This window comes from Monodelphis domestica, chromosome 2 (genome assembly GCF_027887165.1).
Source record: "Monodelphis domestica isolate mMonDom1 chromosome 2, mMonDom1.pri, whole genome shotgun sequence".
Classification (NCBI taxonomy): Eukaryota; Metazoa; Chordata; class Mammalia; order Didelphimorphia; family Didelphidae; genus Monodelphis; species Monodelphis domestica.
The window spans coordinates 431,399,482-431,426,606 of record NC_077228.1 but is presented as its reverse complement, the minus strand read 5'-3'; the positions used below and the strand labels follow the sequence as shown (position 1 = coordinate 431,426,606).

Here is a 27,125-nt window from a genome sequence, read left to right as displayed (position 1 = left end):
TTTCTGGAGAAGCTCAACACCTATAAGGAACCCCTTTTTAACTTAGATTATCTTGGAACTTCTCCAGTATTTGGTAAATATACATCTCCTCGCTTTATGTCTTGCTTGACAACAATCAGAACAAAGCTATTCTTTTTCTTTCAAGGAATCCAGTTTTATTTTGAAATATGCTTGGGACATATCTTGTTTGAGAAAATGCCTTAAAGTAGTGTTTTTTTTCTTATCACGTCTTTTTTAATGTAAGCATGGTGGTATCTTGTATTCTCTACATGTTTCAGTTACTCATATAATGATAAAGTTGTATATACTGTGGAATATCACTTGCAAAATCTTGACTCATTTTTAAATATAATTTAGTATATACATTGATTTTTCTAATAAAAATTTTATATATGAGGAAAGTAAGCATGTGGATTAGCAATTATAATTCTCTTGGTTGCTTTTTTTGGTTAAAAAAAATCAGAGATTTTTTTCTCACATTTTTGGTATCTTTCCCTCATTCAAATATCTTAAAATTCAATTCCTCAATGACCTTGACCTCCTGTACTTCTATATATACTTGGGATTTTGTCTAGCTGTTCTTCCCATCTTTGTTTTTTCTAATTACTCCATTTCCATTTCTCTAAGAACAACATATGGGACTGTAATGTCAGTGTACAAATGTGATGGTTCTACTATCATTAATGGTCAATTTTTTCAAAGCAATAAATAATCAAAGTACCTAGTATCAAGTAATCTATCAAAAGTAATCAAAGCAATAATTACATGAGTATCAAAGTAATAGTTAATGTGAGAATTTAAGACACCATAGTTACTCAGAAAGGGAAATATTTAAAGAACAAGAACATTTACACCACATATGGTGCCATCTACTCTGTCTTTAGAGGGTCTATTCTTGTACAAAACAAAGCAGAAACAAATAAACCAAAAGTACATGGGGAAATGGCACCACATCAATTATGCCCAAGTTTCTGAGAACAATTAGATTACAGATTTTTGAACTGGAAGGTATCATCCTATCTAATCTGCTCATTTTACAGGTGGGATTACTAAAGCCCTAAAGAAGCAAAAGGACTTACATGGAGTCTCACAAGAGACTCTCCATAGCAGAAGGCCCCAAAATTGAACTAAGATATATTCATTCAAAGTCCAGGATTATTACCACTTTGCAATGCAAACCAGAATTTGAGGGGAGGGGGGAAATTTTTATCCCACAGAGTAAACATCTATAGCTAAGGAAAACTCCTATTCATAACCTCATCCTTCCTACAACTTGTTCGTAAGTACGAAGCTTTAACTTCCAGAAATTTAGACTCTTCCTTAGTACTGAATCTCAGGGAGGAAAAAATCTTTCCTCAAATTCTTCTTTTCTTCCTTACCATGGATAAGGCTCTATTTCTGTTGTTTTCCTTCTAATCAAAGCAGAGTCTCTACCTGCCCAATAGCAGCAAAAGAAATTGAACAGGTCATAATCAATAAATAATCCCTCTCTCTCTCTCTACACACACACACACACACACACACACACACACACACACACACACACACACACACACACACACACACACAAAACACAAACAACTCCAGATCCAGATGGACTTACAAGTGAATTCTACCAAATATTTAAGAAATAGCAATTCCCATATTGTCTGAAACATGAGTAGAAAGGGAGCCAGTTAAGAGAAAAAAGAAAAGAAAAAAGCACTAGGCTCAGTGTCCACTCAATGCCCTTTACAGCTCTAGAAAGATGGAGAGATGAAAGCCAAAAACAATAGGGGTCAGGCTGCCCAGTACATGTTTCTTTATGAGACTGACCTCCTGATGTAGCTGCCAGATAAACTCTCCTACTTGCAATTAACAAGTGAATGAGTCCCTCTCTTTTTTATGTTGTACATATGTTCTTGGTCTTCCATTCATTTTCTGTGCCACTGTTGGAGACTTTGTGGTCAGTTTCCTTCAACAGATCCATGTCAGAGATAAGTCTCTCTTCTTGATACTGGGGTACTGGTTAATTTTTTTAAAATCCTGAGCAATCTCAAGAATGATGCAAATGGTGGAGATAATTATAGATAATATTTAAGTTGGTCAAAGGCCCTACTTAACTTTTAAAAGGTTTTCAAATTGTCCAGAAAGCATTTTATGGCTCTTAAAACTATAAATATGAATTCCTTTTCCTATATCACAGGGTTGTCTCAAGCACTTGTAAACCTTTATGTGCTAGAAAAATGCATTTTTAAATCATTACTCCCAGAATCTCATCCCATGAAATTTGGTGAAAACTCTTAGTAAAGTAAAATTTAAATGCAAAAAATAAATAAATAAAAGAGGAGAAAACAATAAATATGAGAAGTCCAGTAATTTTCAGTCATATCTGACTCTTCATGGTTCCATTTAGGATTTCCTGGCAAAAATATGGGAGTGGTTTGCCATTTCCTCCTCCAGCTCATTTTTCAGATGAGGAAACTGAGACAAATAGGGTTAAGTGACTTTCCCAGGGTCACAGAGCTACTAAATGTCTGAAGCCAGATTAGAACTTGGAAAAAAGAATATTTGGATGCTAAGCCCAGGGATCAATCCACTGTACTATCTACCTGCCCAAATATAAAAAGTAGGGTGGTTTAAAGAAATAATTAATATTATTAAGCACTTGCTTTATATGATGCATTCTCTATGGTCATATAGCCAACAAATGTATACATACCTGTTTCTCCCTTTTGGTTGTTTCTTCTAATGTGGTCTTCAGTGTTTTCATTTCACTGGTAACAACATCTAGCATGGTTTTAGCCCTCTCTTTATCCTCCTTTGCTTCATGTTCAGTTATATCCAACTCTGACTTAATAGAAATCAACTGTTTCTCCACCTTCTCCTTCATCTTCTCCAATTTGCCCCTGGATTTGTTTAGGTTTTCTATGGTTTTGGTCTGTTCCAGAGTTTTAATCTACAAAGTCAAAGATTTTAGTCAGAGAAATATACCATTTAAGTCATAAAAAACTGTATAAACAATTCAAAGCAGGATTCATCAGAGCCTGCTTAGTAAAATGTTTTAAGAGACCAAAACATACAATATCCAGAAGTAAAAATTTAACCCCCAAAATTTTTAACACATACTTCGCAAAATATACCAGCTAAACAACCTCATTTTAGCAGAGTTAATTATCTCAAAACCAAGCATGTTAGACTTATCTATTACAGTCAATGAGATGCAACTTGGTTCAGGGATTAGGTAAGAAGGTAGAAATTCTGCTATTACCTTCTTGTAAAATTGTAGATGTCAGTGAAAATCACTATACTTCAACTTCCTCATATATAAACCTCCAAAATACCTACAGTACCAAGAATAGTCCAAAAATGTTATATATTAATGTGCAAAATATTTATATGGTATTTTCCCCCATGTGCTGTCTCTGTTGGCATACTAGAAAACAATTTATAAATCAACAAAATAGTATAAGTGACACATTATATATGCTTCAGGCTTGAGGCTAAAGCCAAATGAGAAATAAGGAGGAATAAGTGCCTCCATGAGTTCAATTATGAATTTTCCTTCCCTGGAACTTATTATACAATGCCTTATACTCCACCAACATCAATTTCCTTCAGCGAGAAGTGGGAACAGAATAGCTAGTTCAAGTTGGATAGTGTGACAATGTATTGTGAGGCACTTTTATATTTTACCTACTATTTTAGAATTAACCATTTGGTTGGTAATTTTTTCCCCTCAACCTATTGCTCCAGGATTCAGAGAAACAAGAACTAAATTAACTGTAAAGACCAAGAGCTATATTGTTTAGTTATATAGGATGATGACTCCTAAGTGATTATCATCATTTTTAGTCATTCTATGAGGGACCCTGAAGATGTATGCTTTTGTTACCACAGAGAGACTAAGCCTCTCAGACCTACTAGGAAGATCATAACACATACAAAAATGAGTAATAACAAAATAATGCAAAATAATGTCGATAACAGCTATACAAACAGAAATCTTACTATGTTCCAGATGTGCTTTACTATGTGCTAAGTTCTTGACAATTATTATCTTATTTGGTCCTTACAACAACTCTAGGAGGTAAGTGTTATTATTATCCCCTCACATTTACATATGAGGAGACTGAGGAAAATAGAGGTTAAGTGAAATGCCCAGGGTCACAGAGCTGATGAATTGTCTTGGGCAAAATTTCAACTTGTCTGTTTTACTTCAGACCCAACTCTCTATCCACTGTGCCACCTAGGGAGACAGCACTAAAAAGCAGAGCAAGGTTTTGTGAAGGTAGCAAAAAAGGCTGAGCCCTGAAGACAGTTAGGTACTGTTAAGGGGCAGAGGTGAGGAGGGAGAGAATTCCAGAGATAGAAAATCACGTATCTAACAGATACAGAAGTGGGTCATGAAATGACATGTCCAAGGAACAACTCAAAGGATAGTTTGATTGGAACAAGAGATGTGTGAAATGAGACTGGAAAGCAGTCAACTTGTTCGCAATGTTAAGTGCCAAGATTCTATGTTTTATCTTAAGTGGCAATAAAAGACAGTCTTGGCAGGATACCTGGATTTCCTCTCCAAGTCAGGACTCCAGGATTGCAATCTGAGCCATTCACATCATTTGGTCAGGAGAAGATGGATATTGGAGAGTCCCTGTGCTTCCATTACATGAGTAGGTTGTAGAATGTGCCTGGGGGACTACTGACACCTAGCCCTAGCCACCTCCATAATTCTAAACCAATATTCCAAGATAATTCCAAGCATTATCTCTTTAAAGGACTTCCTAGGAGATGGCACGGTAAAGAAATCAAGGTAGCAAGCTCTGCCCTCTCACAGATTTAAAAATATCTGTATCCATCTTGAATGAAATATATATATTTAATAATTTTTAAATCCATAAATATAACTTATTTACTAGCTTTAATAGTTGAAATAAGTTGATTGAGACTTCATGCTTCTAAACCATGTCAAGAAGAAAATTACAAAGGATATATCAAATTTATTATTGATAGTATTATGCTCAAATTGCTTAAATTCTCCTACTTAAAAAAATTTAAAGAATGGATCAAGTTATAAAACCCAGCATTAAGTTGCTTATGTGTTATAAAAAAGCTATAGCTTGATTAAAATTAAGAGGCTGATTTAAACTTAAATAAGCAACTGCAAATTCTGAAAAACAAAGGTTGTAGTAATGATACCTGATAAGGAATTCAACTTACAAAATATTGAAAGAGAAAAGGACATTTTATAATGATAAAAGAAAAAATAACAAATATATGAAAAGTCTTAATTTCCATGAACTAAATTTGACTGTACATTTTTTAAAAGATTGTCAACTGTATGAGGAGAAAAAGATAAAATATATAATAATAGTAGGTAATCTCAACACTTCAGAACATGATAGATCAAATAAAACATTCATAATAAAGAAATCACTTATTTGACTACTTACTGAATATGTTGGAATCACTAATTATATGCAGAAAACTAAGTAGGAGAAGAAGAAAATATAATCTTTCCAGGATACATGGAATGCTCACAAAAACTGTTCATGTTATAGGTCAGAGAGAAACACTAAATATACAAAAGGGTAGAAATTATCCATACTCTATTTTTAGATCATAGTATAATAGAATTTAATAATAATAATAATAATATCAACAAAAATTATAGAACTACATGGTTAATAAAAAAGTTTCTTAAATAATGTTTGGATAGCAGAAATCATAAAATGATAAATTATTTAAAGCCAGTGACAACAATAATGCCACATATCAACAACTCTGGGTTACAGCCAAAGTAATTTTAGAGGTACATTTTTATCACTTAGCATCTATATTAATGAAAATAAAATTAGAAAATATATGAATTAAGATTAGAATGCAAAAAATTAAAAATTGTTATCAAGCAGAAGCTTATTGGGTAATAGGGCTGGATTTTTTATGTATAGATTGCATATACTGGATGATGGCGAAATTCCTTCCAATTCTGAAACTGCATAATGGAACAAATCAAGAATTCAAAAGAAAGTTTAGAAGAGGGAGCAAGGATTAACACAGGAGCCAGAATAAATATATAAGAAAATAATATTGGACAATTGAATTGGTAAACAAAACCAGGAGTTGGCTTTTTGAAAAAGCCAATAGATTGATAGTCCATTAACAAATTTCATTTTAAAAGAGACAGAAAAAAATTAAAAACAACAAAGTCATGAATGGAAAAAAGATTACATCAAAAACAAGATAAGTTAAGAATATTTTTAGGGAATATTACATACAACTATCATATCAAGTCAGAGAATTTTGTGTCTGAATAATTTAAATAGATGAACCTAGAAGGGCAAGAAAGCCATGAAAAATTACATGCATACACACGCATGCGCACACACACACACACACACACACACTATGGAACAGCATAAAATTTAGGTATTTAAAGAAAAAAGTTAGTCATATTGTAGGGAGAAATAGACACTAAAACTTTCATGGTGGAAGCAGACATAGACAAATATAATTAAAAAATAAAGATGTTAAAGATATGAATAGAATATTAGAAAATTATATATGGCAACTGTTGGATAGTAACACAAAGAAATATTTCTAAAATTTATATCATGTCTTTATTAAAATTGACCATGTCAGTTTGGGGGAATAAAAAATAGCAAACAAATACAGAACAGAAGAAAGTATAAACAAATTTTATCAACCACAATGCAATAAAAATTATATTCAACAAAAACTCTTTGAGGAAATGAATTAAATCAATTATAACATAATCCTACAAATTAATGGATAAAAAAATAAATGATAGAACAATAAAAATTTTCATCAAAGAAAATGACAATGAGACTAAGCCAACATACCAAAACTTTTGGAGCAAAGTTAAAATAATAGAGAGGGTAGAGAGGGAATTTATGTCTTGAAATATTTTCATTAACAAAAGAAAGTAAAGGTAAATAAATTATGTATGTAACCAAAAAAACCCATTTATATCACAACTTTAAAAACCAAACATCAAATTAGCAAATCTAAAAGAAAAAAGAAAAAGTTAAAAGATTATTTAGACTATGATTAGGTTGAACATATAACAGGAATTGGGTTGTTTTAATATAAGGAAAACTATTAATCAGATAATCTATATTAATAACAAAATAATTTTTCATTGCATGAGTCTATCAATCAATTAAGAACACAGTTTTTTAAAAAATCATGGCATTTATACTTTTAGAAAAACTAACCTAAAAAACACAAAAATTAATGAACTTTTTCCCTAATATTGCTATTAATATCTATGTAAAACCAAGATCCAGAATTATTTGCAATGGGAATAAACTACAGGACTTTGCAATAAAAGAGAAATAATATACTAATATCCATTTTCACTACTATTATTTTATATAGTTCTATAAATGTTAGCTATAGCAATAATACAAGAAAGAGAAATTCAGGTAATAAGGATAGGTAGCAAGAAAAAAAGACTATTGCATTTTGCTGATGAAATTGTGGTTTATCTATAGAACCTTAAAGAGTCGAAAGAAATTAATTGAAATAATAACTTTAACAAAGTATCCAGATATTAAATAAATCTAAATAATTTATTATAATTTCTAAATATTACCTATGAAACTCATACAAAAAGTTTTGCAAAGCTAAGGATTTTAACCATCAATGAAACCATTGACTACCACTAAAAGAAGATGGAATGAAATGAGAAATTTGAATCAATCTGACTGAAAAAAATTAAAGGAATCTACAATGAAAATGGATCAAACAAAATATGAAAAATGTGAGCAAATCTATGTAACCTGCAAAAAATAAGCTGAAAATAATCAAATCTTCTATGCTATGAGAAGACAAGCATTTCTGAGAAGTCTCACCTTGTTAGTCACTAGAGAATAAAGAGCATTTATGCACAAAGATAATGATGGAGAAGAAATAAAGATATCCTATAGGATTTAAGGAAAAGAGAAGAGAAAGAATTGAACTGATGAATCTGGGAATTCAAATAAAAGGAGAAAATAGGAAAGTAGAAGCAGAGCTTGTGAACTACATTCACAGACTAGGTAGGCAAAGAAGACAAGCTATTGTAAACTTTAAAATTTCTTAGACTTATGAATATTGGAAATTTCCCCATTTCCAACTTTAGGTAGGGAGGGTCCTTCTCCTCCCTACCTAAGACTACTTTACGACAGAAACCTTTTGCTAAACAATGGAAAGGGCTTTGACCTATGCTTAAGCATAGAACAGGAAGTTCTTTGAGTCATGATTGATTTTAGAATTGATACAATAGAGATACTTGGAATGACAGAACCAGGTCTTGGAACTTCCAATCTCCACCCTACTCAGGGTAACAGGATTTAGGAAGGGCTGCAGCAAAAGGATCAAGATTTAATTATTTGAGAATATGACCTTCAACAGACATGTGCAAAGCCACAGACCTCTGGGTGGTCCTGGGTTAAGCTAGAGCCACCATTGGCACAGGGAAGACATGGACAGTGATTGGTAGATGTGAGAACTGAGGGGAGGGAACTGAGATGGTTTCCTTAAAGATAGGGGGGTCTGAGGACTGAGGGGTGGTGGGAGAGGTTTTGCTCTGAGAGGTTGTGCTCTGAGAAGCTTGCTCTGAAGGAAGCTGCAGGTGGAGGCCCCTGAGACTGTTTCTCCATTTTGGTCATGTGAGTGATAGGGACTGATCTCTTTTCTTTGCCTCAGCTATCTAAGGGCTTGGGCCTTTTGGCCCAGCCTAAACAGGGGGGTATTTAAGCCCTATTCCCTTCTCTTTCTCTCTCTTTCTCTCTCTCTAATACCTTTCTTCCTCCTGTTTGTAATTAAACTCCATAAAAGGTTGACTGCTGACTTGAGTTTTCATTAAGGAATTACATAGCTGAATTCCTTGGCGACCTTAAATTAATATATATCAGTCTTTTAAAGTGATTTCCATGTCACACTACTCTCTTTTTAAAATATCACATTCTCTTTAGGTACAAGGAAAACATTTAGTCAAAGAAGCTACTGAAAAGGGCATCACTAAGCTGCAGGGAGAAGTTAATAGGAAAGCACACTTGGAGTAAGAGGGGACTTTAGAGATCCTCTAGTTCAATTCATCACTTTACAGAAGAATAAGGCAGAGAGTAGGGGTATGGCTTGCTCAAGGTTGTGCAGGAAATGAGTGGTAAAGCCTGGATTTGGACCACAGGGCCTGCAGGACTAGATCCTATGCTCCTTACACTGAACTATGCTTCCCCTTCATGAATTAAAATTTCTGGAAATGGTCCTAGGAAGGTTTTTTGAAGAAAAAGGAAGAAAAATTAAAAGGGTAAGGAAAGTACAGGCAACACTCTTATCTGAGTTAAATGTAAAAAGGAAATATAATTTGGATAGGGGGAGGGAAAGTAATACAGCAGGAAAACATATAAATATTGAATTTATTTTAACATAAAAGGGATAAAGGAAAGAGAAGGGGGAAAGGGGGAAATCTAAATAATTTAACCCACTATAGAAACCCTATCTGACTTACTCTAAACTAAACCCTAACTTATCAAAAGTAAGTCCATCAGGGGATGAGATCAGTTTCTCACAAAGAGTCCTTGATGAGCCAGAAACAGGAGTCCAGCTGATGTCTTCAGACATCCCACCAGGACTGTGTTCTATACCCCAGTCTGGATGTCTACCAGGAAGACTGGAGTTATTCTTCTTCACCACAGCTAGAAGATCCTCAAGGCCTGTTGTTTAATGGATGGGCTCAAGATGATTCAAACTTACACCTGTCGCCTCCTTATCCCAGGTCCAAAGAGACCATTGAGGAACTGTCCCTTCAACAGTTTAGAATCCTGACAGCCCCCGAAGAATTCTGAGTCTCAGCCCTGTTAATCATTCCTTGCATAAGTTATATTCTCCTTTGCAACAGTTCCCCCTTTGCACAAAGCCTAAATTGTGTTGAAAACACTATTTTGGCATTTGTTCACAAACTTATTTACAGATTACCTAAACTAAAATATCTACCCAAAATAACAAACAACCTACACTCTACTATCTTAACTATCTAATACTATCCTATTCTAGGGATTTCATCAAGGAAAAGAAAAAAGGGATTAAATAATGAACAAGTACAAATTTCAAACATATGCAAAAGCACAACAAGCAAATAACATCAAAAGCAAAAGATAAACACAACTTACATGCAAATATTAAATTCATAGATACTACTCTTATCAACTAATACAAAACATGCTACTACTATTGTAATGCATAACAGAAAACTTAGAGAAATTTTTTTGAAAATTACAATAAACACAGCTTCCCATAAGTTTTACAAAGAAATCAAACTGAAACATTAAACTCACTTATGCAAACTACATGTAACAATAGGCACATAAGTGATCTATTTACATAAATTTTACATGTATATACATATACTACATACATATAATATATACATGTATGCTATACATATAAATATATGTGCACCTCATGTTTGTGCATGATACATGTGTGTTACATATATACATATACATACACTATAATGCAGTCCATTTACAATCCTATTATATATACTATATACATATATTTATATATGTATTTATATCTAACTAAAGCCCTATCTTAATAAAATTCTCCTGTCTAGTTATACTAAATTATCTACCTAATTTTTGTTAGTAACTAATTTATAACTACTTTATAACATTTTAGCACCCTAAATATACATTGTTTCACTCATTCACATATCAATTCAACATAACCTAAACATGTTTATGTATTCGTATTTATATTTTATGTTGTTATTTTTTCTGTTATGTTGTTTTGCTAATGTTATGTTAGTGTTACTGTTATGTTAATGTTATGCTACTGTTGTATGTAATATACTTACCACTACAAATTTTCTTTCTCTTCTCTTCATTTTGCTTGAAAGAATTTTTCTTCTCCAACTCCATGGTAATAAATATATTTATGAAAGTTTGTGAATATATGTCATGTTGTTTTGTGTTATAAATCATTATGCAAAATTTTCTTAATTTATTAGTCCATTAATCCTCTGATCCTTTTCATTGCAAATTTCTCAAAGTCTTTAAATTTATAAGTTTTCAGTCTTTTAACAATGCCCATTAATTTCCTGTATTCTCTTCTTCAGCTGCATTGTCCTCTTCCATCCAGATGTGCTCTTCCATTGGAATGGCTCTCTCCTTACTGATCTTTCTGACTGCAGACTCAATTTGACTGATGATTCTCACTTTCTACTATTTATTCTTCTTCAATTTCTTCTTGTTCAATAATTTGTACATTTTCATTATTTATACCATGTGCTAATTTTATATGTGAATAATGATACCATGAATCTCTATCCAAAACTTTTACTGAGGATGGAGATACTAACACAATGGTGTAAGTACCTAACCAATTCTCTTGCGTTGCTGATGTTATAGCAAAATTTTTAACATATACAATATCTTCTGGTTTAAAATCATGGATAGAATAATCCAATGGACCAGATTGAATAAATACTCCCATACCAGGTAATTCTTTGAGTCTTCGTTGTAAAGCACTCAAGCAAGAAGCAAGTTGACAATCTCCTCTTAAGAGAAATGTATAGACTTTCTTATAAGTCTTTACCTATAGTGGAGCATGTCCAAAGAGCAATTCATAGGATGATACATGTAAATCTGTTCTTGGTCTCTTATGTAAGTAAAACAAAGCTATGGGAAGAATATCTGGCCATTTTAGATGAGTTTCAGCACAGATCTTCCCCATCATAATCTTGAGTTCCCTTTTTACACACTCCACTTGATCTGATCTTTGTGGGTGATAAGGAACATGATATTTGGGTGAAATACCTGGGTGAAATAAGATCCCTTATCAGAGTCTGTGGTAAGTGGTATTCCAAATCTAGGAATAATTTCCTTAATCAACACGTTAACCACAAAACTAGCTGTATTTTTATTTGATGAAAATGCTTCAGGCCACTTAGTTAATCTGTCAAAAATTACCAGACAAAACTTGTATCTTCCAGCTTTTGACATGCTGATGTAATCAATTTGCAGACTCTGAAATGGACAATATGCTAAAGGTCTACCACCTAAACTTTTCTATCTGAAAGCCCCTTGATTGAATTTTTGGCAAACATAACAGCTTGTCCAGAGTTTATTAGCTATAGTACTTATTCCAAGTGCTACCCATTGCCTCTTTTCAGAGTCAGTTACAGCTTGAGTACCAAAATGACCTTTTGTGTGGATGGCATGACACAAATAGGTATACAAATCTTTTGGTAATAGCAGTTTTCCAGTGTCTGCAACCCATATCCCATGTTCTTTCCTTGCTCCAAACTTCTCCTTCCATTTTTGAATTTCTGAGTCTACATAAATTCTTTCTAGGTCATCAGATTCAATATTTGACAAATTCATTACATACACTGGAACATTCCTGGCAGCAAATTTTGCAGTTATATCAGCTCTATGATTTCCTTTAGAGACTGAATCTCTGTCCTAAGTATGACTTCTGCAATGGATTACAGCTAGCTGTTTAGGTTTTTGGATAGCACCCAACAACTCAGTTATTATTTCTACATGAGCAATTGGTTTTCCTGATTCAGTAATAAAACCTCATTGTTTCCAGATCTTTTCTATAGCATGACATACAGAAAATGCATAATGAGAGTCTGTATAAATATTTGTGCTTTTGCCCTCAGCTAGAAGACATGCTTGCTTAAAAATGACCGATTCTGCCCCTTGAGCACTAAGGTTACTAGGTAATGATCCATACCACAGAGTGTCTCAAATTCTGTGACAACTATAGCATCTGTGAATCTAATTCCATTACACAAATATGAAGAACCATCAGTGAATAACACCAAGCCTGGATTTTTGATTGGAGTGTCTTTTAAATCCATCCTAGGCATATCCACTAGATCAACTACTTCAGCACACTCATTTAATGCTTCACCATTCTTTGGCAAATAATGAAGAAATGCAGCTTGATTTAATATATGACACCTCCTCAACTGCATGTTTTCACTACCTAGGAATATAATTTCATACTTAGATATTCATTGGTCTGAATATGCTTGAGTACAAAATGTCCTAATTAGTGCTTCTATTTGATATGAATAATATGCAGTCCATGGATATCCCAAAACTAAATCTGATGACTTCTGGACTAACATAGCTGCAGCTGCTACACCCCTTAGACAAGGAACTGTACCAGCAGCTATTGGATCAAGCTGGTAGCTATAATATCCAATTAGACATCAACTTTGTCCTAAAGTCTATGTCAATGCACCAGAAGCAATACCTTTTGTTTCACTGACAAATAATTGAAATGGTTTTGTGTAGTCCAGGATATCCAAATCTGGGGCAGATAAAATGGCTTCTTTAAAATTACTTAAGACTTGCAGATGTTCAGTTTTTAGTTTCAGAGATTCTGGTTCTGTATTCTTGGTTAAGTCTGTTAAACACTTTGTTAATTCATTATACTCAGGTATCCATTGCCTACAGAAACAAGTAGTTACAAGAATAACTGAGTTTCTTTTGGTCTTAGGAGCACTCAATTTCTAAATATCTGCTCTTCTTTTCTGTGTGATACTTCTATAACCCTCTAACACAAATCCAAGATATTGTGCTTGAGGCAAAAACCCACTATAATTTTGCTTTGGATATTTTATGCCCACATTTATATAATTCTATCAAAAGAATCTTGCAATCTCTTACACACACTTTAGCACTTGGAGAAGGAAAAAGGATATCATCAGCAAAATGCACTATTTTACTTTCTTTGAATGTTATGGTTTTTAGCTCTCTATTTAAAATTTGTGAGAATTGGCTCAGTGAATTGGTATATCCCTGAGGCAAACAAGTCCAAGTCCATAGGGTTTTTTTCCTCATGTAAAAACAAAGATCTTTTGAGAATCCTCATGAATCAGTATCTAGAAAAACACTGAGCATAAATCTACCATGGTGAAATATCTTGCCTGACTTGGAATGGAAGAAATTATAGCAGCTGGGTTTGGTACAATAGGATGTATCTTTATCACATGATCATTTACAGCTCTAAAAATCCTATATGAATCTGTATACTATTTTGCCATTTTGATCTAGCTTTGGCTTTATGATTGGAAGTATAGGTGTATTATATTCTGAAAAGCAAGGTATTATGATCCCTTGTTGGATTAGAGATTCAATGATTGGACTATTTTCTTTTGTAAGTCAGATTCTATATAGAAGTCATCTGAGAGAACAAAGAAAAAGCATTTCTAGGCAAATCTTGAGGAACAAGTGAGAGAGGGAAGAACTGAATTAATATTTCTTGGAATAATCCATAGGTAAAGATCATTCCATAAAAAAAGCTGGATAATGGGGAAGTTATAGATATTATAAAACACTTTTGTATCTTCACTAAGCAAAGAAATATTTTTTAAAGAGGTAATAAAAAAGCACAGCCAATGAATCTGGATTTGGGATAGTGGAAAGGTAATATCTGTGTGAAGAGAATGAGGTAGATCCTTAAAGGACTGAGGAACTAAGAGAAGAAAGAGTAGATTAAGAGAAAAGAGGACAAGAGTATAATAAAAGGGAGAAGTACTGAGAAGGGAGTGCATATCAAGAAACAGGGAGTAAGGTGAAGGGATAAGGGAGGAACTTAGGATAAGTCTGAGGAAGTATAGAGCAAAAAGAAAGAAATAAAAGGATAAACAGTAAGGAAAACAGATGGGAGGTAAATACACCACTGGTAATTATGACATTGAATGTAAATGGTATGAATTCACTCATAAAATTAAAATAGATAAGAGTGGATCAAAACTCAAAAATCAACAATATGTTGTTTACAAAAAGAACACATAAAGGGGCAGCTGGGTAGCACAGTGGATTGAAAGTCAGGCCTAGAGATGGGAGGTCCTAGGTTCAAATCTGGCCTCAGACACTTCCCAGCTGTGTGACCTTAGGCAAGTCACTTAACCCCCATTGCCTAGCCCTTACCACTCTTCTGCCTTGGAGTCAACCAAGGTGGAAGGTAAGGGTTTAAAAAAAAAGAACACATAAAAATGAGACACATATAGAGTAAAAATAAAGGGCTAGAATGGAATATATTATGCCTCAGCTGATATAAAGAAAGCAGGGGTACCAATAATGATTTCTGACAAAGTTAAAACTAAAAGAAATATAATCAAAAGAAATAAACAGGAAAACTTCATTATGTTAAAAGGTAAAATAAACAATGAAGCATCATTAATTTTAAATTTATATGTGTAAAATGTACTAACATTCAATTTTTAAAATGAAAAATTAAATCAGTTATAGACAAAAATAGCAGGAGGAAGAGGGAGGAAAAACAGGAGGCATTTGAGGGAGAATGGTAGGCAAAATCTTGATCCATAAGCCATCCAGTATTAATCATTAGACACCCTAAGAAGTATCCCCTCTATTACAATAGGCACCCTCGGTAGTATCTCTCTATCTCCAAGTATCCCCTTTATTACTATAGAAACCCCAGAGTATCTCCTCTATTACACTTCCCCCTAACTGGCTTTTTGTCAATGTGCCTAGCAATCAGTGGTTTAGTATTGGTTTTGTTCTCTTTTCCTCTTATCCTCAAATTATTGTAATTTCAAAGTTGGTATGTTTACAAGACCCATAGTCTTCCTCAGTTCTCAGGGGGCATGTATAAATGGAGATTTTGAACCCTAGACTTCATTCACCAGAAGTCCTTCATGTTTCGCAGAATTCCCTATAATCTCTCCTGAGTCTCCACGTTGGCAGATCACAGTTGGTATTTAACTGGCAGTAATGCTTCCCACGATCTCTTCCTTTGCAAATGATGCAGCAAGTATAGTGGTAAGCTAAGTGCGGGGACTTTAAATGGGCTAATCAGCCATGGGCCCGTGGTTTTTATTTTGTATCTTCTTTATTCCTTGATTTCTAATGATCCCTAATAAACCTCATAAAATATAATATCTTTGTTGCTAGAGATATAATTTAATTTTTACACTTGGCATTGACCAATTACTAAAGGAAATCTCACAACTATAATATGTAAATCCATGTAGGTCTACAAATTTATGTTAGCTAATTTCAACTGTGTGGCCTCACTGTACCTGTGGCAAACCTTTTCTGCCCTCTATTCCCCAACATGTGTTTCTTCTCCTCCCTCCAGAGCTTATAAGAGTGGGTTCTGCTTCTAACTCTACAAAGAAAACAGTGGAACCCTCCTTCATGAATGCCCTGTTTTCCCCATTTCTACACCTCAAAAAACCCTCAAAATCATTCTCCATTTTCTTTTCCTTTGTTCCAGTCTCCAGAAAAGAAGTAGCCCTTCTTTTTGCCAAGGCCAGGCTTTTTGCCAGTATCTCTGATTCAATACCCTCTTATACTCCAAAATGAGGACCATGCCCTATCTATATACACTCATCCATTTGTCTTTAACCATGGTCATTTTAAGTTAAATTATCCCTGCGTTACATAAACTGTTCTCAAACATAGAGAGGGAAAAAAAGCACTCATCAAAATTCATTTTATGAAACTGGCATTGTTATGCTTCCCAAATCAGAGAGGAAAAAATAGATATATAACTATAACTCAATATCACTAAGGAATATTGGTGAAGAATTTTAAATGAAATATTAGCAAAGACAATACAACAACATATCCAAAAAGTATTGACTGCTAAACTGGATTTGTTATTGCTGCAAATACAGTTCAATCTACTTAATTATATGGATAAACCAAACAAGAATCAAATATCAGTAGATGTTGAAAATTTTTTTGAAAAATTTATGGTAAAAATCTCTTGAGAGCATATAAATGAGGAACAGCTAGTTGGCTCATATGGTTTGAGCACCAGGTCTAGGGATGGGAGGTCCCAGGTTCAAATTTGGCCTCAGACACTTCCTAGCTTTATGACCCTGGGCAAGTCACTCAACCCCCATTGCATAGTCTTATAGCTCTTCTGCCTTAGAACCCATATACTGTATTGATTCTAAGATGGAAGGTAAAGAGTTTTTTTTTTTTTAAGCACATGAATGCAAGGACTTTTCCTCAATTAGAAAAAAATCATTTTTGTAAAACCAAGAGTTGATATTATTGTTAACAGAGAAATCTTGGAAAATTTTCCAGTAAAATCAGGGTCCAATAAGAAGCAAAATTGGTCTAGTTTGTGCTATTATTTGACCTATTCTAAAAACAATAGCCAGAGTGAAAGGCAAAAAAAAAGAAAAGAAGGAAGGAAGGAAGGAAGGAAGGAAGGAAGGAAGGAAGGAAGGAAGGAAGGAAGGAAGGAAGGAAGGAAGGAAGGAAGGAAGGAAGGAAGGAAGGAAGGAAGGAAGGAAGGAAGGAAGGAAGGAAGGAAGGAAGGAAGGAAGGAAGGAAGGAAGGAAGGAAGGAAGGAAGGAAGGAGGGAAGGAAGGAAGGAAGGAAGGAAGGAAGGAGGGAAGGAAGGAAGGAAGGAAGGAAGGAAGGAGGGAAGGAAGGAGGGAAGGAAGGAAGGAAGGAAGGAAGGAAGGAAGGAAGGAAGGAAGGAAGGAAGGAAGGAAGGAAGGAAGGAAGGAAGGAAGGAGGGAAGGAAGGAGGGAAGGAAGGAGGGAAGGAAGGAAGGAGGGAAGGAAGGAAGGAGGGAAGGAAGGAAGGAAGGAAGGAAGGAAGGAAGGAAGGAAGGAAGGAAGGAAGGAAGGAAGGAAGGAAGGAAGGAAGGAAGGAAGGAAGGAAGGAAGGAAGGAAGGAAGGAAGGAAGGAAGGAAGGAAGGAAGGAAGGAAGGAAGGAAGGAAGGAAGGAAGGAGGGAAGGAAGGAGGGAAGGAAGGAAGGAAGGAAGGAAGGAAGGAGGGAAGGAAGGAGGGAAGGAAGGAAGGAGGGAAGGAAGGAGGGAGGGAAGGAAGGAAGGAAGGAAGGAAGGAAGGAAGGAAGGAAGGAAGGAAGGAAGGAAGGAAGGAAGGAAGGAAGGAAGGAAGGAAGGAAGGAAGGAAGGAAGGAAGGAAGGAAGGAAGGAAGGAAGGAAGGAAGGAAGGAAGGAAGGAAGGAAGGAAGGAAGGAAGGAAGGAAGGAAGGAAGGAAGGAAGGAAGGAAGGAAGGAAGGAAGGAAGGAAGGAAGGAAGGAAGGAAGGAGGGAAGGAAGGAAGGAAGGAGGGAAGGAAGGAAGGAAGGAAGGAAGGAAGGAAGGAAGGAAGGAAGGAAGGAAGGAAGGAAGGGAGAGAGAAAGATTATGGTAACTTGAATCAGTAAAGAGAAGGAAAAAAAGTATTCTTCATTACAGAAAAGATGATAATTTACTTAGGAAATCTTAAAGAATTAAGGAAAACAAATAAGAGAATAAGTTTAATTAAAAAAAAGTAGGACAGTACTCTCCCCAAATCATTAATATTTCTATATACTAACAAAAACCTAGGCAAAATCTAAAGAGAAATTCCATTTAATATAACTATAAACTACATAAAATCTTGGAGCTAACCTACCAAGATATACATAAGTTAAATATAAATACTACAAAGTTACCAAAAAGTGTTTAAAGAAAAAAACATATCTAAATAATTGGAAAGATATTATACATTCATGGCAGACCAAGCCAAAATAATAAAAAGTCTTTTATTACCCAAATTAATCTGCAGATTTAGCACTAAAATTATCTGATTACCAAAAGGATAGTTTATAGAATTAGATAAAATAATAACACAATTCATATGTTGGAACAAAAGGTCGAGAATATTAAGAGAAATGATGAAGAAGACCTATCATTACCAGGTCTTAAACTACATTATAAAGCAGTAATTATCCAAAACTATTTGGTACTTTTTTAAAAAATAAAAAGGGACAGTAATGGAAAAGGCTAGCTGAGCAAGCGCTAAAAGCACAGGCAGCAGAGATGGTAGCAGAAAAAAAGGGGAGTTGCCATTGCCAAAGAATTGATCACCAAGTAGCCAATCTCTTATCGATGATCCTCTTTGTACTTAGTCTGTACCCCACAAAACCAACTTAACCTATTGCCACAATCATACTTGAAGGCTTTCCAGAATGAAAGAACCAATCAGAGGTTATACACTAGAAGTAAAACCTTCAAGAGCCCAAATTACCTCTGTATTATAAGGCATCAAGAATAAGTCTCTGTAGAAGTTGTGGGACTTTTGAATTGAGTCAACACACAACACTAAAGTAGACTCTTGTATTTGTTAAACTTTTTGGTCAATTGTATGACTGTGGAAATCACCTCTGAAAGCCAACCTGTTCTCTTCATACATTTTTTTATCAAGGATATGTTCAAAAAACAGGCACAGTATTCTCATATCTTATAAAGCTGTGAAGGTAGATATATGAGCCAGTACTTGATTTCTCAGTTTCCCTCTTTTATTAATAATCCCATTCATTCTTTTTTTTATTTTTTGGAATATCTTTCCCCTTTGAAGTGTCTTAAAATATATCCCAGGGTACCTTCACGCTTGTGTTACTGCCAGAATGTGTCCTTAACAAGATCCAGGTACTCTTCCAGAATTATAACCTTCAGAACATTTCTACTTCATTACAAAACCAAACAAGTATTCCTCCCGAACACTACTATATCAGTATCTCATTGTGGCATGGAGGTTACTGTGGGTTCTTGAATAATATGCTGTCAGAGCATAAGCTTTGGTAGGTTTCTGCCATGTGAGGAAGATTTCAAATACTATCTTTATGTACCAAGTACCTTGAGGATGAACCTAGCTGAGTTACAAAAGAGGCTTATCAAAGGTAGCCTGGTCACAGGAATTTTTTGGCCACAACACCATGTGAAAAAACAATACACAAGTGGCTCTCTCAGTCCTAAGAGGCCCTCTGCAGTAAAGGTGGCAGGATGGAAGGAAAGACAGCAGAGGATGCTAAGATTCATATATATTTTATACAATCTATAGCTATTCATTTAAATATTGGTACTACTACTACTACTAGAGAACCTGAAGGACATCACCTCTTGATTCATATGCAGAGGGGGAAAGGATAACTCACAGGTTCTCTTGGGAAAAACAAATATAGGAGAAGTTGGTTCCAAAATGTATACAAATGCAATAAGGAATATAATAGCTAGTATTTATGTAGTGTTTTAAGGTCTACAAATTACTTTTTAAAATTATCTCATTTTATCCTCCTGATAACTTTAGGAAATAGGTACTATTGTTAATATCATTTCACAGATGAGGAAACAGAGGCTGAAGGAGGTTAATTGTCTTGCCATGGAACACATGGCTTGTAAGTGTCTGGGGGAAGATTTGAACTCAGGTCTACCTTGATTCCAAGTCTATCCTACTATCCAGTGTAATGTCTAGCTCCCACATAAACACCATCTCATTACATACCTAGTTATCTAACCTTGCAATACTCATAATGATCACGAACAAAAACATGACAAAAACTATAGAATATACATAACTATTACAAAGATGAAGAAGAAAAATTCTATAAAGAAATCAACAAGATTATGCAAAACTAGTAACAGATTTTCACATTCAGGGACATCAATGGGAAGTTAGGCACAGAGTAAGGAGGCAAAAAAAAAAATAACTTGTAAAATACATCCAAAGTATTATAGATCACTCAAAAGCCCCAGCCCTATATATTAGATATATTTTCTTCAAGAAAAAGTTCAGGAGCTAAATATGGTGAGCCCTGAATGACATCACAAAAAATGAAACTGACTATATATAAACAGAGAGAACTCAGAACTCAGTAGAAAATTTGATCTATAAGAAACATACTAAGGTAATGAGGAAAGACTATTCATAAGTGACTCAAAAGGTTTGATTCTTTGATGGGAAAATGTCATCAATGGGGCCAGGGTAAATGGAAGGGGTGTGTGGATGGTAGGTTGAGGTCAAAGGTGAATATAATGTAATGAGATGAAATGGTAGTGGAGTAGACCAGGAGGAGTATGATGGAACTCGTATGGAGGAGGAATGAGAGGAAGAGCTGCCACAGAAAAGGGGTCACAGAGGTGGAGGGATGATAGTATTAGAACTCTATTCTTACCAAGTCTGGGATAGAGAGAGAACAACATATGCAATAAGAAGGGTAAAAATCTTCTTAACATGCAGAGAAATAGAAGGGAAGGGGGATAGGATGAAGGAGGGACTAAGAGACTAAGAGAAAGAAGGATGGATAGAGAAAAAGAAGGGATATGTAGAGGGGAGTCCATATCAAAAGGTAGGGGGTAAGGTGAGGATATAAAGGATGGACTTGGGACAAGATTTGGGAGGGATTTTTAGAATCAAACTCATATTAAGAAGTAGGAGGGCATGGTTGAGGGGGATAAGGAAGGGATTTTTGGAAAGATGGTTAGAATAAGAATTAAAAGTCAGGGGGCAACTAGGTGGCTAAGTAGATTGAGAACCAGGCCTAGAGATGGGTTCAAATCTTACTTCAGATATTTCCTAGCTTTGTGACCCTAGGCAAGTCACTTAACTTCCATTTTGCCTAGCCCTTACCATTCTTCTGCCTTGGAACAAATACACAGTATTAATTTTAAGACAGAAAATAAGGGTTTGGGTTTTTTAAGAATTAAAGGGATAGGGGGAAGAAGGAATGGAGGGACCTTTGGAAAGCTGGGCCAATTTGGAATTAGGAAAGCAAGGAAAAAGGATAAGGAGAATTTGGGGGAAGAGGTATGAATCAAAGAGGTCCTAATCAAAGGAAATTGAACATCTGAGGAAGGATACATCAGAAAGAAAGGAAGAGAGAGACAAACACTAAGGAGGAACAGAGAATTGGAAATACACAGCTTGTAACTATGGCTTGAATGTGAATGAGATGGAAACAATAGCAAAATGGATCAAAAACAAGGAAATGACAATGTGCTGTTTACAAGACATACTGAAAACGAGAGAGACACACATAAAATAAAGATGAGGGGCTGAAGTAGAATATACAATGCCTCAGTTGATTCAGAGAAGGCAAGGGTAGCAGTCATGATCTCCAACAGAGTTAGGGTTAAAAGGGATATAATTGTTTGGGTAACTATTTTATGTTAAGGATTACCATGGATAATGAAGCCTTATCAATACTGGACTTGTATATACCAAGTTTTATAGCATCCAGATTTTTAAAGGAAAAAACAAATGAGATAAAAATGGAAATAAATAACAAAATAATAATAGTGGTGGTCTTTAATTTTTGCCTCTCAGAATCAGATAAATCTAAATAAAAAATAAATAAGAAAGGAGTCAAGAAAATGAATAGAATTTTAGATTAGTTAAATATAATAGGTATCTGTAGAGAACTGAATGAGAATAAAAGGAAGTGTACCTTCTTCTCAGAAGTAAATGGCATATTTACAAACATCAACCCTATATTAGGACACAAAAACATTATAGTTAAATATAGAAAGGCAGAAATATTAAAAGGATTCTTTTCAGATTGTAACACAATAGAAATTAAAAGACAATAAGGGATAATGGAAACAAAAAGTAAAAATTAATTGGAGAGTAAATAACTTAATCAAAGAATGAATGGGTTAAAGAACAAATCATGGAAACAATAAATAATCTCATTAAAGAAAGTGACAATAATGAGTCAAGATACCAAACCTATGAGATACAGTGAAGGCAGTAATTAGAGGAAATTTTATGTCTCTAAATGCTTATCTTAATAAAACAGAGAAAGAAAAGATCAACAAATTGAGAAAGCAATTTTTAAAAACTAGAAAAAAGAATGAAATCAGGATCCCCAACTAATACCAAGTTAGAAGTCCTAGAAACTAAAGATGAAATCAATAAAATTTAATGTAAGAAAACCACTGAATTAATAAATAAGTCTAGAAGTTGATTTTATGAAAAAAAAATCAACAAAATAAGCCCTTGGTTAATCTGATTTAAAAAAAAAAAAGAAAGCCAAATCACTACCATTATGGATGAAATGGATAAATAAACTACTAAGGAGGATGAAATTAAAGTAATTATTCAGTTATAAATTTTTTTCCATTTTTTAATATAATTTTTAGCACTATGGAGCAGCTTAGTATTAGATCCTCTAGCAGAGTAAGTCATCCTCTACCCTATTATTTTCTCTGAAGCTCCCTGAGTGCAAGGCACACATCAGGCCCTCACATAATAGATGAGCATGCACATAATCCCAACATGGTTTCTGATGGAATAACAATGGTTTAGAGAACATAGATATTCTGAAAAGTCTTACTTTAACACTTATCTTACTGTGGAGGTAGTCTTGCATTCCTGAGGGATTGTGGCATTGGAACAAAAATTCCACTGGCTATGACCAAGCTGGAAACACTTGGTTTTGGAAAAAGTATGGTCCTGACAGATTATATCTCCTGTCTAAAGACCAAACTTGCTAAATATGGTAATGTATGTTATCTGAAAAACAGACTACTTAAGTTGATCAAATTAAATGTGGATAGGAACAAGGAGAAATAGGGTTAATATAACAATGCTAGAGCAAGTTGTGGATTTTTTTAAAAAAATATACATCAAGGGGGCAACTGAGTGGGCTCAGTGAATTGAGAGCTAGGCCTAGAGATGGAAGGTCCTTGGCCTCAGATACTGCCTAGGTGTGTAACCCTGGGAATGTCACTTAACCCCCATTGCCTAGCCCTTACCACTCTTCTGCCTTAGAATCAACTTGATTCTAAGGCAGAAGGTAAGGGTTTTAAAAAAAAGAAAAAAATATACATTAATAGCTATAAAATGATACATGCTCATTAACCTGTGGATCCCACTACTATTATTAGCCCCAAGGGCATTATTGAAAAGTTTAAAAAGCTTTATATTTATGAAAATATTTATGGAAACTTGGTAATGACAAAATAATTGGAAATAACACAAATGCAATGACTGAGGGAAATGGCTGAATGGGTTGTGATATTTGAAAGTAATAGAATGCATTATGTTATTAGAAATGAAAAATATTGGAAATATAAAGAAAATAAGGGAAATGAAGGGAAGAAAAGATAATAATAATACATACTATGATTACATTTTTTTAAAGACACAAAATTGAGAGAAAAAAGTATCAAAGTAAAACAATTCCAAAGGGAACTCAAAGGCAGATGATGTTTATATTAGCACATGTCTATAATTCATATATATTTAATATATAATTGTAAACAATAGGAAGTTTGTGATTTTGCACATAATTTTTTACATTTGTTTATTTAAATGTTTTTGTTGTAGCTAATGATTACTAAGGTATATAATAAAATTTAATTTAATAAAAGGAAAGTGTCAGAAAGAGCTAACTATGGTGAGCACTGAATGAGATCACAAAAAATGTAATTGACTATGTATAAAAAGACATCAAATGACTGTTTGTTATGTGAGAATCATTTCCAATTATATGTGCAATCAGAGCATCTACTAGTTAGAACACAAGTTAAAAATCAACAAATTAAAGTGAGATAGATGCGAAGCTACTACATGCAAGTAGTAACGAAGAGAAGAATAGTCAATACCCTGACAGCAGAGATGATTACCACATGGGATAGCTCTAACCTTAACTATTCAAATAAGCTTTTAGTTCTGAAAATGAGAAATAACAGTGAAGACATTGATTTTGATTATCATCTTTTATTTGAAGAGATTAGCTAGAGTAAAATAAACAGCAGAGAAAGAAGACAAAGAGAGATTTGAAAGTTCCTTGACCAAAATTTATTATTATAGCTCCCCACTCCCCATTACCTGCTCTAGCAGCTAGAAATTAGAAAACAAAGAGATAGTTTTAACATATAAGTTCTTTCACAAAACAAGAGCTTATAAGAAACTGGAGGGACAAAAAATGGAGATAAAATGTAACTAATTTGCCAGGAATTCTATTTCATCAATGATAAGAGTAAAACTACTACATTTGGATTATAAAATCAATGTACACAAGCTACAGTTTTAAAGTATCAGTTAGTATATATGCACATATATTCATATTCAAGATGTCTATTACCTATGCTTTTAATTTTATTTTTAACATGTTGATACTATTTGTAATAATTGGGTTTTTTTATATATTTCAAGATCCTTGGTTTTTTTCCCTTCCTCTCACCCTTGTGACAGAGGCTGGCACTAAAGAAAAAAATGCCAGGCTGAAGAGTGGGTGAAACTGATCACCTCAATGCGAGAGGGGCCCCAGGAGATTGGAATCTGGAGGAAGAGAAGACTCTGGCTGGGAGAGGAGTTGGTCACTCTCAGTCTTGAGAAGCCAAAGACAGAAGGTGGGAAAAGACTTCCTCCTGAGTGGGTAACCACCCACTATTCCTGCTGGTGACTGGAAATCTTTCCCCCAACACTTCCCAATTGAAGGAACTTTCTGAAGAGAAACCTGAGCAGACTTTACCTCAGCTCCTGTTGCCATGGGATGAGTCAACCTGACTTTCTCTCAGGGGGCTCAGGCTGCCAAGGCCTGAGTTTCACCCAAATTTGAGGAGGAAGGGGATAGGGATTAGATAGAGACAGGGACCCCCTTTCCTCACTTTCTTTTTCCCATTCCTTCCCTGCTAGTTATTCTTTGTATTACCTGACTGAGTTAAAATACTGACATTAAAATAGTTATCTGTTCCCCAAGCTGTGAACAAGTGTGAGTGAACAGATCAAGGGAGTAGTGGAGGGGGAATAAGAGGGACAAGAGTGAATCTGGGAGAGCAGCTTTAGCTAAGGAGGGAAGGCAGAAGGGGGGAAACCTCTATAATGAAAGGCTGATCCCCTCTAGTACAAATCAACCTCCCCTTTATAATACAGATATTCAAACCCCCCTCCTCTCTCTGGGCCAACCTTAAACATCAGCTGTCTCTGCTGAAACCCCTCTTTGAGAATGGAGGTTCTCATCTCTTCACCCCCCCTCTATACTGAAAGTCTACCCCTCGAGTTACAAATTAACCTTCCTTTATAATACACCCTTCCCTAAGATGACAGGTAATACAATATAGATTGTATATGTATTATTATACAATATGTATTTCCATATTCATCATGTAGTGAAAGAAGACATGTCTTTTACACTAAAGAAAAATTCATGGAGGAAATCAAATGAAAATAGTATACTTCAATATGCTATCAGATTCCATCAGTTCCTTCTATGATGGCAAATAGTCTTTTTCATCATGAGTCCCTGGGGTTGTCCTGGATCCTTACATCGCTGATTCATTCATTAACAATTGATCATCATACATTATTGCTGTTACTGTGTACGATGTTCTCCTGGTTCTGCTCATTTCACTTCACATCATTTTCTATAAATTTTTCCAGGATTTTTTTTGTGATTGCCTTGTTCTCATTTTTTTATGGCACAATAGTCTCCATTACAATTATATATCACAACTTATTCAGGCATTTCCCAATTGATGGACAATCCTTTAGTTTCCAGTTCTTTACCACCACAAAAAGAGCTGCCATAAATATTTTGTACAAGAATGTCTTTTCCTCTTATATTTGATTTCCTTGGGATACAGATGTAGTAGTGGAATTACTGAATCAAAGGGTATGAAAAGTTTTATGGTTCTTTGGACATAGATGAAAATTGTTCTCCAGAATGGTTGCACTAACCACTATTAAGTCTGTATCCTAAAGAGATCAAAAAAATGGAAAAAGAACTACTTGTACAAAAATATTCATAGCTGCTCTTTTTGTGGTGGCAAAGAATTAGAAACTGAAGGAATGTCCACCAACTGGGGTATGGGTGAACGAATTGAGGTATATGATGCAGAATGGTTGTATTAGTTCACAGCTCTACCAATACTGTTTTAGTGTCACAGTTTTACCACATCACCTCCATTTATCATATCTTTTTCTGTCATATTAGCCAGTCTGATGCAGTAACTCAGTTATTTTAATTCGCATCTCTAATTAATAGTAATTTGGAGCATTTTCCATATGACTAAATATTGTTTTAATTTCTTCATCTAAGAATTGCCTGTTATATCTTTTGACCATTTGTCAACTGGTCAATGCTTTGTATTCTTATAAATTTGACTCCATTTTCTACATATTTGAGAAATGAAGCCTTTGTCAGAGACATTGGCCATGAAAAACATTTTCCCAGTTTGTAGTTTCCCTTCTAATCTTGATTGCATTGGTTTTATTTGTCCAAAAACTTTTTACTTTAATGTAGTTGGAGTTATCTATTTTACATCTTGTAATGTTCTCTATGTCTTACTTGGACATACCTTTTTTTCCTTATTGATAGATCTAAAGGGTTAACTTTTCTATGTTCTTCT

General features: G+C 34.5%; 1 protein-coding gene across 4 annotated transcripts in view; it reads right to left on the bottom strand.

Moving 5' to 3' along the window:
- CCDC170 (coiled-coil domain containing 170) overlaps window positions 1-27,125 on the bottom strand; it is a 171,754-nt gene that overhangs the window by 10,833 nt on the left and 133,796 nt on the right. For all 4 annotated transcript variants that reach the window (XM_056818943.1, XM_056818942.1, XM_007484753.3 and 1 more), the window contains one exon: window positions 2,702-2,938. In XM_056818943.1, the coding sequence (XP_056674921.1) occupies window positions 2,702-2,938 (237 nt within the window). The remainder of the gene's footprint in view (window positions 1-2,701; window positions 2,939-27,125) is intronic.